Source organism: Myripristis murdjan, chromosome 13 (genome assembly GCF_902150065.1).
Source record: "Myripristis murdjan chromosome 13, fMyrMur1.1, whole genome shotgun sequence".
NCBI lineage: Eukaryota > Metazoa > Chordata > Actinopteri > Holocentriformes > Holocentridae > Myripristis > Myripristis murdjan.
The window spans coordinates 18,270,590-18,291,647 of NC_043992.1; the positions used below are offsets into that span (position 1 = coordinate 18,270,590).

Below are 21,058 nucleotides of genomic sequence, written 5' to 3' on the forward strand. Positions count from 1 at the left end.
CACATCATATGTGCATGTGTACACAACATTTGACAAAACGAGTTTCATCTTCAAAGTTGTCATAGCATATATCAGCTTTATTTAGAAATGTTTACATTCTCATAAATTAGCACAAATCTTCTGTATAACTCTTGATTCTCTCTTATTGCACTACCACAAATTAAAGGGGGATACTTAAGACTTCTGTCCTCTTACAAATGGAGAGTAAATCAAAGTAAGGGGAATAAATCCAAAACATAAATAATGTGTCCATAGATCTTCCAACTGACCACATATCCCAAGTGTAGTCTTATGAAATCTGTGAACAACTTGTAAGAACTAAAATATACATTTGCAAAACATCTTCGCTCTTCCAGACCTATAAACTTAAGGATCAAACTCCAATTTCTAAAGGAAAAACATGTTAGTTGTGAATCAGGTGGAAGAGATATGGTGAGAGGACTTTGAGAACAGTCCATCCAGAGCTCAAGTACCCCAGCTGATACTGGATTCAGGACAGCTGAACTGTTCCATTTTACAGAGGATCAGCCTTGATAAGAATGAGACCATTGTTTACTTGCACATGACTCATGGGCAGCACAGACATCTTTCCAGATTTAACCAGGAGGCGTGAAGAGGTGAAGCACTGTTTCCATTTGCTTGTCTAACAATAACTGAGTGCTTTTCCCACTTACTTGACAAGTGCTGGTACACTGACATGTGGTCTATGGTAAACTACTTCAACTTAAGGATTTCATTTGTTTAATAGCAAGTCTGACAGAGTTATTCAGACTGATCCTCTAGATTAGAAGGAGTGGTTTCTGACCTGAACTGCCACGATGTCGTTGATGAATGACCACCCATGCAGTAACAATGTTAACTAGGGAGATAGGAGATAGATAGGCACTATGGTCACTAAGCTTTCCTCAGAAACAGGCAGCTGCTGCACTGTCACATCCAGCAAGCCTTTAAGACCTGACCTCACTTACATGAAGGGGGGGGAAACTGACTGACAAAATGCCAGGTAGAGACTTCTGACAAGTCATCCATGTGTAAACCAGTAGATTGATGAGTTATTTCCTAGGTCCGTTGGCGAGAAGTCTTAAAATGTCATTTGTGAGTGACTTCAGGAGAGTTTGGAGTCATTTTTTCAAGTTCAAGCACAACTGAGGTACTTTTCAATTTGGCCCAAAGAATTACAAATGATGCAGAGGGAGATTCCTCTGGCTTTGTGGTGCAATTTTTATCTCGTTCATCAAAGTCCACATTTGTCCTCACCTGGAAGTGGGAGAATAATAACGGCTTGAGTATGACTTGAGTCTGTTAAATGCAAACTCCGGGTGGGACAGGATAGAAGGAGGATAAACGCAGGTTAGCAGGGCTGGAACATCTCGCAGCAGCATGGCAAAGGTTGGCTGGTTACTTTTGTTGCGCGGATGAATAAACAACAGAACATGCAGCTGGTCAAGCCTTCATCAGGGCACTGACCACAGCGCGGGCGTTGAGGCTGCGCAGGTCGTTGTAGGTCTGCCCTGTGCCCACAAACACGATAGGCTGGCCTGTAATGTAGGTCATGGAGATGGCAGCGCCAACCTGAGAAGGAGGGACGAGACACATGGATGCTTATTATCTTCATAACTTACTCATGTCAGACAGCAAAGTATTAACATCAAGCAAAAAGGTCATAAAACAGTCACTGACAGTAACTGCCTGCTTTAAACTTCCAGTCAATGGTATTTTCCTGTTAGTGTAAGCATATCTGTGAGAGCACATGATCAACACTACACAGTTTTCACAAGGGATGTCATAAAAATCCAGACTCCGATACCGAGTCAGTACCAAACTGAGAATTGAAATGATACCAGTGGTAGTGTTTTTAATATCTGTAGTATCAACTCAACATGATAGCTTGCTTTGTAAATCAGTGCTCTTATTCTAATGTAGCCTTAGGTTGTATGTTTAAACAGCTGCAACAATTAAAGGTGCAGTCACACTTACAGGACAGTAAATCAAAATGAGAGCACATAATCATATTTGCTGTTAACAGCAGGACATTTCCTACAATTTCTCCAATTTGATATGAGAATTTAATTGGTGTTCTGTTTTTGTAATTAAAGGCTGCTGGACAATGTTGCACTTGGAACTCTGTGTTCTTATATCAGTGTGGCCTTTAAGTGTCTATTTTGTTAATGTTTATACAGAGTTTGTAAAAGAGGTTGTGCTGAATGGGATTTCTATTTTTGTTGTGGTATAAAACCAGGTATCATTATTTGCAGAGTTTAACTGGCACTGGTGTCACAGCAAACTTCTGATACTGTAACATCCCACATTTTGCAAAATGAAGGAACACCTTTTGAGAGAGCCACCTTTTCAATGGAGGTGTTAGAATACCTTGTCATCTATGGTGTCAAACTTGGTGAGAACTATTCCATCGATGAGGCGAGGCTTGTCAGACATGGAATGGTCAGCCAGAGCCTGATTGAACTTCACCTGAGGACACAAGAAACACAAAGGGGTTTCATTCACCATTTGGGGGAAAGAGGGGTCAATGACAGGAGCCTGATGTGGCAAGCCAACATTTTTCTATCCCACAAATTAGAAACGGTGCAAACTGACTTAGCCTGTGAAACAAGGCAGCTGATTCAACAGATAAGGCCAGAGTGGTGCAACACTGACCTCAGCTGGACACTTAAATATTCTACAGCGCATTCTTATTTAGAGTTATAATTTTTTAAAATTTAAATTACAGCTTTAAAACACTTGTCCATTACAAGTCTTATCTGCTGCTCATATGAATGAAGACATTTTTATGCAGAGAGTCTCCTCTTAGTGTGTGAAGTGTCTTAGCTGAGGACCAGAATCTGTCAGTGGTCTTACCAGCTGGTCAACAGCCTCGTTGCCCACCAGAGCCTCCCCAACAAACAGCACTAGGTCAGGCATGTTGACAGCAATAAGCTTGGCCAGTGCTGTCATGAGGGGGGCGTTATCCTGCATACGCCCCGCAGTGTCCACCAACACCACATCAAAGGCCTGGTTGCGAGCTGGAGAGGGAAAAAAACAGAAAGGGTGCAGATGTGACTTTGCCATAGTGGTCAATAGTAATATCATGATACTGGCTAAAGCTTGATGTAAAAGGGTGAAAGACCAAAATTTACAAATAGTGCGAAGTAACTTCAGTTTATGATATGGACACAGACAGAGATATTTCAGCACAGGTGAGGTCCAAGTGCCATTAAAAAGCCCAAATGCAATGGTGAATCTCTCCAGATAGGTGGCTAAAATGCTTTGCCCTTGTAGGTTGTGAAACAAAATACAATGTGACAAGCTGAAAGAGGAAAAGTATAAAAATGAATCTCCATGACTGGGGTCAAATAGCAAGAAAGAGTAAATTAAGAGCCTTATTACCCAGGAAAAAGTTGAAGATACCTCATAAAAGAGAAGCACCAAAAACTTAGAGAGATCGCCAAAAAGTAGGTCTGCATACATCAACATATCCTCAGGTGAGAGGAATAAATGACTGCATGATGGAGTCTTTCTGTATTAAACCAGCCCAAAATAAAATACTGGCTTTCAGAAAAAAAAAAGGCTAAAATACAGAGAAAAGGTGCTCTTGGATAATCAAGAAAATACTCTACTGATATTAACGGTATTCAAAAAAATATATCTGAGCGCGTGATTAAGCAAATAATATTGATTTCAATAAACAGGCAATTTACCCCTATTCATAGCTCTTCTGTTTTAGACAGTACTCTCACTTTAAAAATATTTTTCACAAGGACTGGGCGGAAGACACTGAGAGCGCCATACAAGACACACTACCTGCGACACGATCCGTCGGCTAAAAACAGCCGACTGCATCACATATACGTCCTTACAAGAACGCCTGTAAACACTGGAACCGACTTTCAATCTTGGGGGATGAATTAGGCCACTGAAAACTGGATCGGAAACGGGACCACAGCGGCAGGCTTCCCACTTAGCAACTGTTGCTATGCATGTCAGGTGTTCCACCGCAGCCTAAAGTCTAGCTAGCGAGAGAGCAGAGACCTGAAAAATCCGATTTGGGACTTCATATCCCGCTCTGTCAGCGATGTAGCTGTTTCCAGAAGCACACATTCACACTGAAAAAAAAAAGGAGAGGGCACCATTTCAACAGAAAAAAAAACTATCTTTCATTGATTCATAAGCCCAGGAGGTCCGCCATAGGAACAGCCTCTAAACAGCATTGAGGAAATGCTGCGAGGAGCTGTCCAGCCTGACAAGGTAGGCTAATTATTGACCTGCAGGGAGTTGACAAAGCCACTGTGTTTACACTATACATTGCTGCCACATCATTGTGGCTAGCCCCATTTGATTTTTATGGAGGCCATTTTTTGACTAAACAGGTGTCATTTTATTTTGTACGAATGCCACTGTATCCCCACCCCAAAAAATAAATACCTACTTTTGGACGGAGCTGTCCGTGGTCCTTCATCCATCGGCTAAAAACAGCCGACTGGATCACGCATAATGTGTCAATGTTTCCTGTGTTTCGTTATTTGCTTGTTTTTGGTCTCAGTTTTGAAGCCAATAAATTCCGTCTTGGTTAAAATTAAAAGGGAAATTGTCCATCAAGCCTGGCATGATGATGTCTTCCCTTTGCCACATTCACATATGCAATGGTCACTGGAAAATGTGAGCGTGACAGTGCTCATAAATGCGTTATAAACTCCACCAGCCTTCTCAAGACCTGATGGTGTGCGACTGGCTAGCAGCGCCCATCGTTGGGAATTCAACTACCTTTGTAACAAGGCGGCTTTGAATAGAGAGCGAAAACCTGGCAGCAGGTGCACGCACCTTAGCCAATTTAAATAGGCTACACGAGAATAGCAACGGCGCACTGCGACTCTACTTGCTTGACAGTGCAGACAGGTGAAACCTACATTCCATCCCTTTGAGTTTGTTTATCAGTTGGAAAAAATGCCCAATGTTTTTTTCCACGCACGCACCATCACACACACAATATATATATATATAGAAAAGACATGGTGGCATACCAGTGCCACCACGGAGCTATGGGCCAAATGTCTTGCTCAAGGACACTAGGGCACGGTGGTGCTCGGTTAAGCGGGACTCGAACCGGGGACGCCTGGGTCGCAGGTGAGCTCGCTTACCACACCACCACCGTGGCCTCCACGATAATTAATATCTTTCTGCAATATTTAATGTGCATACTCGGATATTAATGGCAGTGAGACTTTTGCGGGGAAAATGAGGTGTTGTGGCCTTACAAGGACGGCTGTAAACACTGGAACCGACTTTCAATCTTGGGGGATGAATTAGGCCACTGAAAACTGGATCGGAAACGGGACCACAGCGGCAGGCTTCCCACTTAGCAACTGTTGCTATGCATGTCAGGTGTTCCACCGCAGCCTAAAGTCTAGCTAGCGAGAGAGCAGAGACCTGAAAAATCCGATTTGGGACTTCATATCCCGCTCTGTCAGCGATGTAGCTGTTTCCAGAAGCACACATTCACACTGAAAAAAAAAAGAGAAGGCACCATTTCAACAGAAAAAAATCAACAGGAGCACTGTTGAAATGGTGCCTTGTTGATGGAGGCACACACGCACACCGCCCAATTATATATGGGCCAAGGGTTCAAGTGTTTGGGGTTTGAGACCGTGAAACCTAAAAATTTTCTATCATTTTGGAGTATTGCACACATCTATTGGTCATCTATAACTTGACATACTTGACATACACAAATTGTGTATGTCAATTAATGTTTTGCATTGTGTAACACAACGCAAAACATTAACAGCTTTCCAGTTTTTTAAGTACCCTAATGTTTTGAACACTCCATATCTCCAATTTCCTCAAAGGGTAAATATCTGCCTTTGACCTGTCTTGTTCTACTATAATAGTAACAAGAGTAAGAATATATGAAGCTCATCATCATCATCATGTATCCCTGTTCAGAATCCAGTGAGAATATTCATCACATTAGAGCCATTTCAAGTCAAGGGCTTTCCCTCACTTTCACTTACAAGTGTAATCTACAAGTGAGCCAAGTTTTCAACAAGATTCACATGTTAACCTCATTTCTTAGAATAACAACAACAACAACAACAATAATAATAATAATAATAATAATAAGAGCAGATGTTCAGTTATATTTCACACTGGCTTGTTTCAATGTCACTCTTCCTCAGTAGTTTGAAAAGTAAGAAAAGCAATTTTGCTAAGACACAGCAGCAGTTTCATGGACATGTTTCATGGACATTTCATTAAGGCTGTAATCCTTCATAATCATGTTAACTTCAAATGTCATCAGTTAAAATGAAGAAATATTATTCTACCATAGGCAATGGCTTCCATAGCGATTCCCGCAGCATCCTTCCCATATCCTTTCTCATACAGTTGGACCACCGGCCGTCCACCGTGCTTCTCAGGAGGGTGTAGAGAGTTGAGACGGCGCTGGTGAGTTCGAAGCTGCTCCACTGCCCCGGCACGGAAGGTGTCGCAAGCTGCGATCAGCACAGTGAAGCCATTCTCTATCAGCCAGAAGGAGATCTGGACAAGACACAGGGGTGTTTGGTTTGGTTTAGGTTCACATGCACATGCTGAGGACAAACACCTGGATCACATGGTCAGGCAATGTAATTACTTCTCCATGTATTTGAATTTCAAATTGAATATTCACGTGAAATTTGAAAAGCACACCAAGAGTACTGAGTGCAATCATCAACGGAAAATTCAGTTTTGCTGTAACTGGGTTTGGACTGATATAAGCATTTGAATGCTGACACCACATTAACATTTTTGTAACAACATTTTCCCTGTATAGATTTAGCACCACTCAGTATCATTACTGAATATATTCAAATGTGTCTATTTTCATGCCAAAAAGTTATCAGCATTTCTCCTAAATTTGAGTCTTTATCTAAGTCTTTGAAACACAGAAAGTCTCAGCTGAAACAGGATAGTGAGAATTAACTGATGAATATATTACTTCGACCACTAAGAAGCGAAAGATATGAAACTCATCATCATCATCATCATTATATATTCCTGTGCAGAATCCATTTAAAACATTAGTCACACTAGATTCAGTTCAGGCCAAGGGTTTTCCAAAGACAACCAATAAAAAAGCAGACAAAAAGCATCATATCATAGCTGAATGCCATCAACTATAAAAATTTTAATTAAAAGCCCATGATGACATGGTATAACAGTGTAACTCTAATCGTTATTAATTATATTAAAACTGAAATAGGAACAAGTCTGATTAAATTTGTTTTTTTTTTTTTTTTTTTTATACTGAACAATTAATATCAAGCAGCAACTTGTTTCCTGAATGGTTTGAGGCTAAGTGGGGCACCTTACATTCAGGGATATCAAAAGAGTTATTATTATGTAATTAAATAACTGTATCAGAAGGTAACTGGTAACTTCTGGTGACAAAGACCAACTGCGTATATTTTAATGGTATATAATTTCTTGGTTAAATAGCAGCAAGTACTGTGGCTGTCTACAAAGGGCAGTATCACTCTAGATGTCGCATTCTAACAGAACTACAATTTGCGCAATCATTACTGAATAACTGCTGGTTAATCCTTTCCTTCTCTTTTCAGTGGCACTTCCATATTCGAGGTCAGAAGACAGATGACGACAATTTGGTCACTGAATACCCGTCGTGAAAGTACAAGATAACACAACAGGAAATTCAGAGCAAAGGCAAGTTTATTGCATCAAATAATTACTCATTATTGAGTTCTGTTCTGTGCTTAACCCTCCTGCTATGTTCAAATTTACGAACATCTTTTATGTTTGGGGTCAATTTGACCCCAGCAGTTGAAACCTTCACAGAATTATTATAATTAAAATTTCTATCAAAGTTTATGTGACAGGCACTTTATGTACCACAGCCTTCTTTACAAGCTGTGTGGCTGCACTGGTTCAGATACATGCCTAATCTTCAATTATGAGGCCAAAGAGCAATGACAGGCCTGCTGATGCAAGCTGATGCTGATAGATTATCAAAATGGAGGTGGCAAGGGCCATGGTAGTATTGCTTGCTAGCTGCCACAACAGTTAATCACATCAATGATGTACTGAGGCAACACACTAGTACATAACATACTAAATATGCTGGATCTTACCTTGGCCAAGTTGGTGGACTTGCCAACCCCATTGACACCACAAAATGTGATAACAAAGGGCCGTCGCTGGCTCCGCGCCTCCAGGACATCTCGCAGGATATCCACCCTTCGCTTGGGCTGCAGGATCTGCACCAGGGAATCTTGCAGGGCCTGCTTTACTGTTGAGGCCACAGCTGCGCGCACACACACACACACACACACACACACACACGTATAAGAGAAGCGAGGCTTTTGCTCCCCAACATTATATATCCCTTTCCTATTCTGCATATTGTGTGTGGGTGCTGATTTAACTATCTTTTGTGCTTTAAAACAAAGGTAATAAACGATGTGGACACTTGGCATGGATTTTAGAGGAACTGGTCCTGCCACAAAACATCCAAGATGTTCAACAATAAATTCTGATATGTCAGGACATCATGCTCAGCAGTGTCTAGATCTTTAGCCATCAGCATTTCCAATAAACTGCAGCTACACTTGGGCCGATCTTTCATCTCTGTGTTGCTAACAATTTCCAGACCGTGGGTAAACTTCAAAGCTACACCAAATTGATACTGAGGGCATTAAGTTTGAGGCCTAATTTGGATTGTTAACAGTAATTTTGAATTCAGTGGTGAAATTACTGGTTTTGATGTTACTGACACAGCGGTTAATGGAGAAGTCATTTGATGTTTCTAGGGAGACTGATGACAGGACTGTATTAATGTTTCTTAAAGGGAGCCTTTTCCTTACTTTCTGTCATACGTAAAATGTAACAATATCAAAGGTTAATATTACACGAGGCCAAAATTTCAAATAATGAGGTAACTATATGTAAAAGTAATCTCTGTGTGCAACAGGCTCATGCTTCACACTACTCTGAATATTAGGTTTCCAGCGGGTTTTTCTACTTTGACGTCGGCTCAAAACGGATTTCCTTAAATGGTCATCTGGTCCAGGCAGAACACATAAGCGAGCTCAGTGCACTCAGTGTGAATGTGAGTGTGAGTGTGAGTGAGAGAGAAACAGAGAGGGAGAAACAGAGAAAGAGGTGGTGGAGCAAGCTAGATAAGCTGGACTTTTGGGGGGCTTTTAAGGAGGGTGGCCTTAGAGAGACAGAAGCTAAAGCAGTTTGTTTCAGACAGGGGATGAATTGACGGGCTGCATAAAAGCCAAGTGTAAGATAAGGATTTTTTTTAACCACAAATCATGCAAAGCTACTTTAGTGGAGTCCCATAATAAAAAATATAGAGGCGAAATGAGATGAATAGACCCCCTAAAACAAACAAACAAAGAAACATGATGGTGACTCAACCGAATCCTATGAATTGCAACCCTCTGTTAAGCCTAAGATTCACACCCATAGCACAAATTCAGTGAAACATGTCTAATTCAACATGTACACTTGCAGCACTAATTTCCTTTGCCTCGAACATCTTGGTGAGCTCTCTGACAAAGAGCTCCTGTAGGATTTTGATACAAGTGAAGTTTTTCCAATCAGACCCTGTGTGCCTAGCACTGACAGGAGGAACCTACTTTAATTAGTACTGATGTTTGTGCCACAGTTCCATAGATGATAAAGGCCACTTACTGGTGAATGTGCCCATGACTTTGCCCTCCAGTTTTTTGGCTACAGAGTCACAGAGCTGGGAGGCAATGTCGGCTGCTACATTCTTAGCTGCAAGACAATACAAGAGAAAACTGAAAACAGGAAAGAATCAATTACAAAACAATGCGTAAAATTCAGGTGGCAAGAGAAAGAAAGAGATGTGATGTCGCACCGATGAGGTGGTCTCTCATCTTGTCCAGCACTGGCTCCATGTCCTCTTGGGTCAGGCTCTTAGAGCCCACCAGGCCCTTCAGCATCCCAAACATACCTCCAAATCCACCACCCTTTTTGGGGCTGAGCAGAATTAAAATATATGAATATAGCTGTTTGTTCACAGTGCTGTAGCAAATATGAGTCAAAACATTTGGAGGAAAAACAACTGCACATTATCTAAACTATTCAACCTTAAAATAAGAATCAAAAAATAAACTGTAAAGGGTCTTACGCTTTTTTGCTTATGTCAGTGATTACCACCTTCTCCTCTTCCTCCTCTATTTCTTCTTCTTCCTCACTGGACTCATAATCCACAGACAGCAAGTCTCCCACCATGGGCCTTAGCTGCATCCCCTAAAACACACACATGTCGGTGAGGCCTTGGCTTTAAGCTATTTATTGTGGCAGAGACGATCTGTTGAGCTGAGACGGCTAATTACAGACAACTACAGTATTTTGCTCAATACGCGCATCAAACAACATGAAAACATGCAGCAAGACACAGCATGGGGTAACTGGACCTTAATATATATATGTATTTTTTAACAGGTGCATACCGAGTCAATTTGTGCATCCTGGCTCTGGTTGCCAGAATCATGGGAACCATTTCCATTTCTCTGGCTGTAGTCCAGATCCTTGGTGCTGCTACCAGCCATGTCCCAGACACGCATCTGCTTCTCCTTGGGCTTCTGAGGCTTTGGGGATTTACTATGAGTAAGATGGCACAGTATCAGAATTAACCAATAAAGCATGTCATGCCATATTTCATTCTACTTCCCTTTGTGCTTGACAACACATCTTAGCTGTTATAAAATGGAAAAAATAAGTTTGTGTTTTATGTTGTATTTCTAATATTTTGTAAGGAAGAATATATATAAATATAAGTAAATGTCACTACAAATTCAACAAATTTGCAAATCCAATTACAAAAATACTACAGTAAAATATGTTTAATGATTCTAAAAGAGATCCTGACCAAATTTACCCAAAACGGTGATTAACAGTGAGTGTCAAATGCACAATCCAAAGGATCAAAAGTTGAAAGTTCAAGGGTTTCAGGGCTGGCCTAATGTTTAGGGACACTGTCTCATAATGGAAAGGTAATAAGTTTGACTGTGTATATAAGACTATATACCTCCTTATTCTCTATGGATAAAAAGATTAGTCTCATTAATCTTGACAAACACATATATTTTAATGTTGCCTTTTTTGCTCCTTTGTTCTGAGACAAACTGTGTTTTTCTTGCAATATCCATAGATAAATAACTATAGAATCACAATCTCAAACCGCTGCAGATCTATGCACAAATACATGCTGGTCCACACACAAACGTTTCACATCTACTGACAAATGCAGCATGCCCTGCAAGACATCTTCCACTAGATGGTCATATGATTTGTGCAAAAAGCAGCACAAGGGCAGTCTCAAACTAGAAAAAAATAAAACAGTAGCCATGGGTATGTGTGGATCAGTAGCTATTTGTGCAGCATTAGCAGCGGTGTAAGAGCAGTTATTTGTGTTTGGTTCTCACAACAAAAACGCAGTTTGTGTCAGAATACAAAAGGCAAAGTCTCACTGTATCGCACAAACCAATTACACTGACCAGGTGGTTACTTTCGCTTCTGCCGATCCATTTATTGCTTACAAATATTTATAAATCAATTAGGGTAGCAGACTAACCTAGTCTGAGCCACTGCTACACCACCTACAAACACCACGGCCACAGTCTGGAAAAAAACTGTATGCCTCACAGGAAATGCAGCACACCTGTCTGTGCAACCCTTCCTGAATAAATGCAATCCCATTATAGGTAACTGCCACCCAGTGTACAAAAAGTGTATTACAAACACAAAGGCAAAAACAAATGGATAAATGACTGTTACAGTCACTCACAAACGCCTCAAAGGATGCATGTGTCACTTGATCCACAAATGCAGATTCAACAGCTCATGGGCCATTTTTACATTAACAAAAGCAGGAAGTGTGGAGGAATATTTGCTTTTCACTCCAAGATGTATTTGTGCAAAAGGGAAAACATTTATGCACCAATGTGTATGTATTTGTACAAAACACCTTCATATTTCTTTAAATGAAAATTTACAAGACTCACATTGAAAGATTATTTGTTTGTGTATAATAAAATACATTTTTAATGCATCCCTTGTGTGTGGATTAAGTTACTATTGTCAATATTAATGAGACCATAATTCCCAGTCATTCTAGATGAAATATCAGTTTCCTGACCTGGTTTTCTCAGCACTTCCCGCCATACGTTTGCGGAAGAATTCTTCTCTCTTCTTCTGCATGATCTCGTCTTGGGTCAGGCCCTGGTTGCCGTTCTCCACTGTCTTCTCGCTGGTGGAGACCTTGCCGTGACCCTCTTTAACAGGCTCAGGTAGAGGAGCTGGCAGTACAAAAGATAGGAAATCATAGTCAGTCGCAACAATAACAGCATCATGTTCAATACAACCCTGCAATATTAGAACTTGATCCAAAAGACAGGTACAGAGGGAAATAATGTTACACTGGCTCCAGAGTAAATTTCTAACAAGGTACTTTTACTGATATGTGAAATTTGCTCTGTCCAAACCTATGTTCACTTGAACAAAAAAAAAAAGAAAAGAAAAGAAAAGAAAAGTGAAACCATGTCTACCTGTCAGGCTTACCCTCTTTTTTGGCATTCTTATTCTTTTTGCCTCCCTGTTCCTTGCCTTTGTCCCCACCCTTCGTCTCAATCATTGACTTCACAGTTTTTTGGGATTTCTGGGACTCTGTAAAAGTCCGCATCGAAACAGGACCTCGAGCTTTGCTGCTATCCTCCGCATCCCTTGTTGAAAACATGAAGCTTATGTTAGCATCGGCAGGATGAAAAAAAAAGTCAGCCTTTCATCACAACGATTTGCCTCTTCAGCCCATCATTTGTGCTGTGAATTTGTTTTAAGAACAATGCCATGTGTTGGTGTAATTATCACAATATAATCACTGCAGTTTGTTATGATCATCCTCATGAAAGTGATCGGAGTGAACACCTTGTGTCAGCAGTGTGTTGCTGATTGTGCTTTCTCTACCTAAGAAGTGTTTTGAAGTCATCCTCAAATTCAAAGTTGTTGTTGAGAAGCTTCAGAGCCCCCTTCTGCTCCAGTTCATTCTTATAGCGATCCCTGAAATGCAGCTGAACGTCATCTATGAACTTGTCCACATACGTCAGCGTCAAGATCTTTTGAAAACCCACCTGGAGAAAAGACAAAGATAGATGAAGAGTGTGGGGATACATGTCATTCCTTTACATACAAATGGGTGACAAATTAAAGGAATTAAAGTGTCGGGCCACCATGAGCCACTGGTACAACTTCACTGTACCTTGGCATAGATTCAACAAGTTTCTGGGACTCTAGCGGAGGGATGAACCTTCTTCTAAAAGATGATTCCTCATTTAGTGCTCTGATGATGCAAAAGGCCATAACAAATGATTTACATAATTTTCATTCTCATCAACCCATTCAGTGAGCCCGTGTCCTGTGGTTGGGGTCACTGTCATCCCGGAAGAGGCCACTCCGATCAGGATAGAAATGTTCCACCATAGCTATGATAAAGGTGATCATTTGGAATGGCTTAGTGTTGATTTGCAGCAAGCCTTGCCTCTAAGAGGACAAGTGGAAAATGCCTCCACAGTATAGCTGAGACAGCAGACTCCCACACTGTAGGGGTCCAGCATTCAGGCCTGTGATGCTCTCTTGGTGCACGCCACACACGCACTCGCCCACCTCTCCAGAATACGCTGAAGGATGACTCATCCGAAGACATCACTTTTTCCCACCATCTCTGTAGACCAGTGCCTGTGGGTTTTTGCACCCAACTGGGGCATTATACACCGCGACCCTGCTATAATACTGTAACATCACTCTCTGAGGAAATTCTTGAAGAATGGTGTTTAGCCCTCCAGTAGAGTCCCAAAGACTTGTAAAAATGTTGGCAAAGGAGCACCGAAGCTGTTCTGGTGGCTCATGGTGACCCACCACCTCACCATCACACTTAATTTGCTTTTTCATCTAATTTGTCATCGTTCTGTACATGGATACTGGTCTAATGTCAACTCATTTGGTGTGTGACTGCAAGACTTACCACAAAAACCAACTCAAACTCATTATCCAGCTTGTATTTAAGACTCAGGGCCTCATGGGTGAATGTGTTGTTTCCACTTCGTTCCTGAAAACATCACAAATGTTTGATTATGGTCAAAGCCAGCTGGAGGCAGTAACATTAGTAAACATTAGATTCCCAGCTTTTACCGCCTGTCCCAACAATAACAATGTCCCGGCGGTCCGGACCACAGCAGAGCCTACATTTTGAGATTATTTCTCGACCCGCTCACACTTCAACAAGCCCTCTGTTTAGTGTTTTGTTCATTACGCAATCGGCTAACGGTGGCTAGCGTTAGCATTAGTAGCCTCTCACGCTCCCATTGTAAACTGGGAGAGACGCACGACAGCTGTTACGGGATTTTCACCTGTCCGTTTGAGGCTCACCTGGAGGATCACAGAGCGGATCAGCGCATTGACGGGCCCGGTGAAGGACTCAGTCACCCCAGCTCCCTGAAAACACCACAACACTATCCCGCCTTTGCTGAAGATGGTGAAGAAATCCAGCATCTTGCCACCACGTATCTGCACGAGGTAACCCCGAAGAAATACAAAAGATCCGGGTAACAATGTGAGACTGAAAATGCGCAGTCAATTAATGACACTGAAAATATTTAAAGTGCCTCGCTAACGTTCAAGGGTGAACACTTACCAGGTAGTTATATATAAATATGTATCAATAGATCATTCACGAGTAAAGCCCACTTCTAGTGTAAAACTGTTCAGACACGTCAGATGGAGAACCAGGAAGTGACGTTTCCTTCCGCTGCATTTCGCGTCTGCGCAGTGCAATAGCAGTTACTGCGTCGGCAGGGCTTGTCGAGGTGGTAACCCTAGATTTGCTCTCGCAAAGTCTCGCGAGACACGAATGTGATTAGGGTCGAGGCTTTCTTCTGGGTTAGGATGAAGGTGAAAGTTAAGGTTAGGTTTAAGGTTAATTTTAAGTTTATTGCAGCGTCAGTGCTACAGTGCTGGATCAAGTGCGCATGTGTGACAGTACGGGAGAGTTTCGCAAATCTGGGGTTACCATTTAGACACTACCACACTAATCAAAATCCCAAGAGTCAGACAGAAATGTTTGGTGTGCCAATGGCTTTAAGGGTGCCAGAAACTCCAGATGTTTATGTAGCATATTCACACACGTACTGGAGATCTCTGAGTGCACCGTGCACCGTATGGAGTTTTGGGCCACCTTATATTTACTTTATGACATCCCATTCTAAATCCATCGGCATTAATATGGAGTTGGTCCACACTTTAAAGCTAGAACAACTTCCACTCTTTTGGGAAGGCTTTCTACCAGATTTTGGAGTGTGTCTGTAGGAGTTTTTGCTCATTCATCCAGAAGAGCATCTGTGAGGTCAGACACTGATGTTGGACAAGTGGGCCTGACTTTGTCTCTGTTCATCCCAAAGGTGTTGGATGGGACTCTGTGCAGGCCACTCAGATTCTTCCACACCAAACTCACCCACCCATGCCTTCATGGAGCTTGCTTTGTGCACTGTGGCTCAGTCATGCTGGAACAGAAAAGGGCCTTCCCAAAACTGTTCCCACAAAGCTGGAAGCAGAGAATTGTCCAAAATGTCTTGGAAATCTGAAGCATTAAGATTTTCCTTCACTGGAACTAAGGGGCCGAGGCCGACCACAGAAAAACAAGTCCATAGCATTATCCCTCCTTCACCAACCTTTACAGTCGGCACAATGCAGTCATGCAGGGAATGTTCTCCTGGCATTCAGCAAATCCAGACTCCATCAGACTGCCAGAAGCGTGATTCGTCAATCCACAGAACGTTTCCACCGCTCCAGAGTCCAGTGGCAGCGTGCTTTATACTGTTCTATCCAACGCATGGCATTGTGCTCGGTGATGTGTGGCTTGTATGCGCCTGCTCGGTCATGGAAACCCATGCCATGAAGCTCCCGGCACACAGTTTTTGTGCTGATGTTAATGCCAGAGGAGGTTTGGAGCTGTGCAGTTATTGAGTCAGCAGAGCGTTGGCCACTTTTATGCACTGTGGGCCTCAGCCCTCAGCGACTCCGCTCTGTAACTTTATGTGGTCTGCCACTTCATAGCTGAGTTGCTGTGGTGCCTAAACGCTTCCACTTTGCAATAATACCACTTACAGCTGATGGTGGAATATCTAACTGACTTGTTGCAACAGTGGCTTCCTGTTACATTACTATTACAATACCACACTTGAATTCAGTGAGCTCTTTAGAATGAGCCATTCTTTCACAAATGTTTGTAAAGGCAGACTGCATGACTAGGTGCTTGATTTTATACACTTGTAGCAATGGGACTGAATGAAACACTTGTATTCAGTGATTAAGAGGTGTGTCGATATGATGATGATGTCTTCATATAGATAGGAAGATAGATTGATGGACAGATAGATATAAATACAGATATAGATAGATATAGATATAATGTGAATGAACGAATGAGTGAATAAATAAACAATTTTAAGTATTACAAGGAGTTGATGAATAAACAATAAAGCTGAATAAAAACATAATTTATCAGTCCCAGATGATTCCCATTTCTAATTTGTCAGGTCATAACTGTGAGTGGATGTTCTTATGAATCACTGTTTGAGGAACTTCGTCCTTGTTCTCATAAAGTGGTAAGAATTAACCTCTTGAGTATGTCCTTACTGCTGATCAACCAATCTGTTCTCATTCTCATCCTGTAGAGAAAATAATATTTCCTATAGCTGGTGTGCTCAGAGAGCTCACCTCTACACCGGGACTAGCTGCACTTGAACTGACCTTTTAAAAATTTGACGTATCACAGCGTGTCTCATGCTAAATGCGTGAAAGTTTGCATCATCGATTGTTCCGCCGTCACCAGAGAGTGGACACCTGACCTTAGCACTTCTTGTTTTTGGTTTGTGGCACAGACATTTAAGCCTATTCTGTTGCGCACATTGCAAGTCATCCTGACACTGGGTATCAGCCAAAATCCTGACATGTAATTGTAACATTTGTAGATACTTGGCCTCCATGAAGATGTGGCACATAACACAAACTTAAACCTAGACTTAAACCTCTTATTCATTGACTACAAACAGGGATTTTGTCCTGTTGAGCTTCTGGTAAATTTAAGCAAAGCAGTGGGGGGCTCCCAGCCACCGCTCACAGCTTCCTTCCTGTTGTCAGTTCTAAATATATTTCCAGTGTGGTGAGAAATTAATCTAAACTGTTTAGATTGATTTCTTTGTCAAAATTTCACCATGGCTGTGCATTTACTGGGTCGTTCATTTGTTGAGACTCCTGTGGATGTCAGTGCCGTTTTAGTGGTCAGTTTAAGACGGGAAGGAGGTCATTTGCACCATAAATTTGCCTGTATGTGTTGAGGCTCCACTTTCAGTAAACAGTAATATACAGTTTGGAACTTCCTCTTTTTTTCTGGCAGAGTCAGTGACAGACTCCGTGCATTCATTTTCAGCTCGATCTTGGTCGCATGCTGTTGCTTTTGTTGGATTATGTATCTCTTACTTCTTTAACCATTATCACTGAGGGATATGTCTACAGGACAGAGCAAATCCGTTTGAAAAAAAAAAAGAAAAGTCCATCAAATGTGTAAAGACGGGACACGTTTTGGAGATGCATTAAAAAGATGTGACAATGATGTTAACAACATGCCCGGTGAGTGGAGAAGGTTTCTCTCATAGGCATGAACGTCTGAACTTGCTAACCAGGCACTTCAGTTTTGTAATACACCATTAATCTTTGATGTTTGTGAATATATTTTTATATCTGAATGATAATTAAAAGTAAGCTATGTAAAGACCATGCAAGCATAAACAATCACAGTAAACGTGTCAGCTGCAACGACAATCTGATTGTGAACATTTTTTCAACTTTTCCACCTCTTAATGAAGTAACTCTAAGTCTGTAGTGGTACCTGTTTTTATTTTTTATTTTATTACATATACTTTTTCACTGATCGTGATTATTACTCAACAGCAAAAGAGCGAGGACTTATCATACTGGATTCATAGCCCTGTGTTTTATGACTTACTATAATAAAGGCTCATGTTGTGATGAGGAAGAATTCATGTCTTTATATCTGCTCAGGGACTGCAGATAGAAATTAGTGCTTGGCTAAATCTGGTACAGTGCATCATCTCACATTATATTTGAAACTTATATTCTGTTGTGTGTTGTCCTTTTCTAGATAAAACAATTAATGAAAGCAATATGACTTAATTCTTAAGTCAGTAATACATAAAGTTTGTCTTCCTCTTGATTTAGGTTGGTTCCATAAACTCTTGATGAAGGCAGTGTCCTCCCAGCAGAGCGTGCCACCACAACATGAAGTGTGTGAAATGACAAAAAATACAACAACCTCTATCAGCAGTGTATCAGCAGCATCTTCATTTATATCCTCCTCCTCCTCATCATTGCATCTGCTGAAGACTCCCACAACGTCGAGTAAACCACCAGAGCCACAGTCTGCCCTAACGTCACCGGTGAGATGGACCCGAAAATATGACGTGTGCGTGTGCCATAGCTCTGTGGACAGTGACATTGAGAAGGCTGCACACCTGGTCTCTTTCTTGGAGGCTTCACCCAACAGCCTTAGATGCTTTTTATGGCAGCGGGACGCCAGTCCAGGAGGTGCCATTCCCTCAGAATTGTGCCAGGCTGTGCAGAACAGCCACTTTAGGGTTCTGCTCATCACACCTGACTTCCTGCAGGATGGGTGGTGCAGGTACATGATACACCAGGCTCTAGCCGAGAGGCCTATGTCACATCAGATGATCCCCCTGGTCCAGAACCTGTCCCACACTCAGTATCCCATGGAACTCAAGTTCTTCCACTACATTGACCTGAACAAGAACCCAGAAGCCTATACACTGGTTGGCAAAACTGTCCTGAACTGTGAGTTGCACAATTTTTTTGTTTTTAGCAAGCTTCTTTAACAAAGACTGAGCCTAATCCTATCCTCAACTTCATATTGATATCAGTTAAAAAAATTTTTTATATTCTTAAAGGCGCATAATGCAAAATTTCTGAGGGTTGATGACTGCATACACTTTAACAAAGCTACAGTCCTTTAAATGAAAAAGCTTAATTTCAATTATCAAAATATTAAATCGAGTGTTTAAATGGTAAGACACATCCTTACCTATTTCAATAGACCTATGGAATGAAATAAACATACAATAAACACTAAATACATAATGCTGAAGTCTGCACAGCCCTTGTGCTTACCCCACTTTTTTGTCATTTGAGTCTGAAGAGTCCACATTTTCACTGACCTGCAGAAATTTAGCATAATGCGCATTTAACCTGTGGTAATACAAGTGGCCCACTTCTTCTTCTCAGCTGAAAATTTTCAGGTTTGCTGATTCAAAAGTCTCTTGAGGGCAGCCTTCACAATCTCTTGTCTTTTTGTTTTTCCTTTTTAGACCTGGAAAACATTGCAAAAAATGAGAAGACACTTGATTGCAACATAGACAGCTCTAGCAACAGATTCAGTGAAGCAGACAGTTCACAAGAAAATAAACAGAAGTTGACATGTGACCCCTCTGGGACTTCAGTTTCACTTGGGATGATAGAGACGACAAATGAAGGACTCACGGATGTTTGTTGGGATCAACATGAGCAGTAGTAAAAAAAAAAATATATGGCGCCAGCCTCTTAATGGAAAAACACTGCAACTTTTAACTGAACTGACGTGACCACAAACTGAATATTCTTGCTTGTGGCACTACATGCAGAAATGGCTGTGTGGCAGGGGTTTTATTCACTGAGCAGGAAACATGGGGCTCTAGGCAGCACTGGGGCTTATTTCCTGTATCAATCTAGGGAACTATGGCTGACCTAGATACACAGCATTGTAACATCATCTCCATTCATGGTTTTATAATGTGGATTGAAAATTAATGTGTGTTTATGTCCTAGGCTTGTAACAATGCAGAATCCAAGTTTAAAATCAGTAAAACCATGACAAAATAAATTATAAATGTCCGTTCTTTCTTTTAACTGAATGAGAGATCGTACTACAGTAGCATGAGAGATACTGCAAATCAGATGAGTACCACTAGGTGGTGCATGTTTCCTATACTATCTGCTTGGTAGTGCCAGTGAGCAGTTGCTCATGGAAAGCTTGGCCAGTCAGGCATCAGCACCCAGTGAATATTCACACTTTTGCCTTTTTGCCAGTTAAAGCCCAACCTCCCATGTCTGTTTCCAAGGGTCTCTCATGTTGCGACATCTTACCTGCCCTTTTCCGTCCTGTTTTCTTTCACTGTATGACCCACTAGAAAACTAATAAAATGTTTGAGGTAGCTTGATCGCCTGGTCTCCTTTAATTAAACCAGCTGGTGGTTCAAAGAAGCAAGAAAAGATTAATTTCACCCACAACAAGTCAGTGCCCCACCCAGTACAGACCACCGTGGTGTCTACAGCTGAGTGCATTTCCATGCTGTTGGTGGTCCAAAGCATACCAGCTAGCCATGCTCTGGCCTGTACTACTACTATGGTTTCTGTTCTGGCATCATGTTGTGAGCACCGGCTGCTGACACATGGCCTGCCTGTGTCAGGGGGTTTCCAACATTTAACCATGTCTACCTCCTCTGTCCAAATGCTATAATAAATATTGTATATAATGAATCAGGGGTTGAAAATCCTTCACCTAGATATGAAAGACTGTGTTGAATTTTAGGCTTTAAAAAAAATTACTATCTATACTATACTATACTATTACTAATTACTAAAATATCTATCTATCTATCTATATCTATCTATCTATCTAAAGAGGTCCTTGCACATCTCTCTGTCAGCCCGTACAAGACAATTTTGTCTATCAATTTCTGCAACTTAGGATCACATTGTCTCATACTTTAAAGTAGAAAATTTCATGTTCCACCCTCCTTAATGTGTGAATACAGTTACTTTTGAACATAATGTGATTTACAGTAGGTAGATGTGGAGAAATTGACCTTCTTTGTGGTGAATAAGCACTCAAATATCTCAGTTTGTGCGTCAT

At 41.3% G+C, this 21,058-nt stretch overlaps 2 protein-coding genes across 3 annotated transcripts; one reads left to right on the forward strand and one right to left on the reverse strand.

The window, feature by feature from the left end:
* Positions 1-42: 42 nt before the first annotated feature.
* srpra (SRP receptor subunit alpha) lies at positions 43-14,844 on the reverse strand. The gene is made up of 15 exons (XM_030066928.1): positions 14,714-14,844; positions 14,449-14,586; positions 14,045-14,128; positions 12,991-13,154; positions 12,589-12,749; positions 12,167-12,326; positions 10,479-10,629; positions 10,154-10,275; positions 9,881-10,002; positions 9,691-9,777; positions 8,121-8,293; positions 6,318-6,531; positions 2,857-3,020; positions 2,371-2,469; positions 43-1,572 (listed from the first exon to the last, which is right to left on the reverse strand). Exons 2-15 carry the CDS (start codon positions 14,569-14,571, stop codon positions 1,444-1,446), a joined length of 1,953 nt encoding a protein of 650 aa, XP_029922788.1. The 5' UTR covers positions 14,572-14,586; positions 14,714-14,844; the 3' UTR covers positions 43-1,443.
* tirap (toll-interleukin 1 receptor (TIR) domain containing adaptor protein) lies at positions 14,463-20,357 on the forward strand. Of its 2 annotated transcripts, none has more exons than XM_030066930.1 (3): positions 14,463-14,595; positions 18,316-18,945; positions 19,476-20,357. In XM_030066930.1, exons 2-3 carry the CDS (start codon positions 18,336-18,338, stop codon positions 19,676-19,678), a joined length of 813 nt encoding a protein of 270 aa, XP_029922790.1. In that variant the 5' UTR covers positions 14,463-14,595; positions 18,316-18,335; the 3' UTR covers positions 19,679-20,357. The 2 variants fall into 2 exon arrangements, with proteins under 2 accessions (XP_029922790.1, XP_029922789.1); XM_030066929.1 differs by lacking the exon at positions 14,463-14,595 and adding an exon at positions 17,523-17,706.
* Positions 20,358-21,058: the final 701 nt, after the last annotated feature.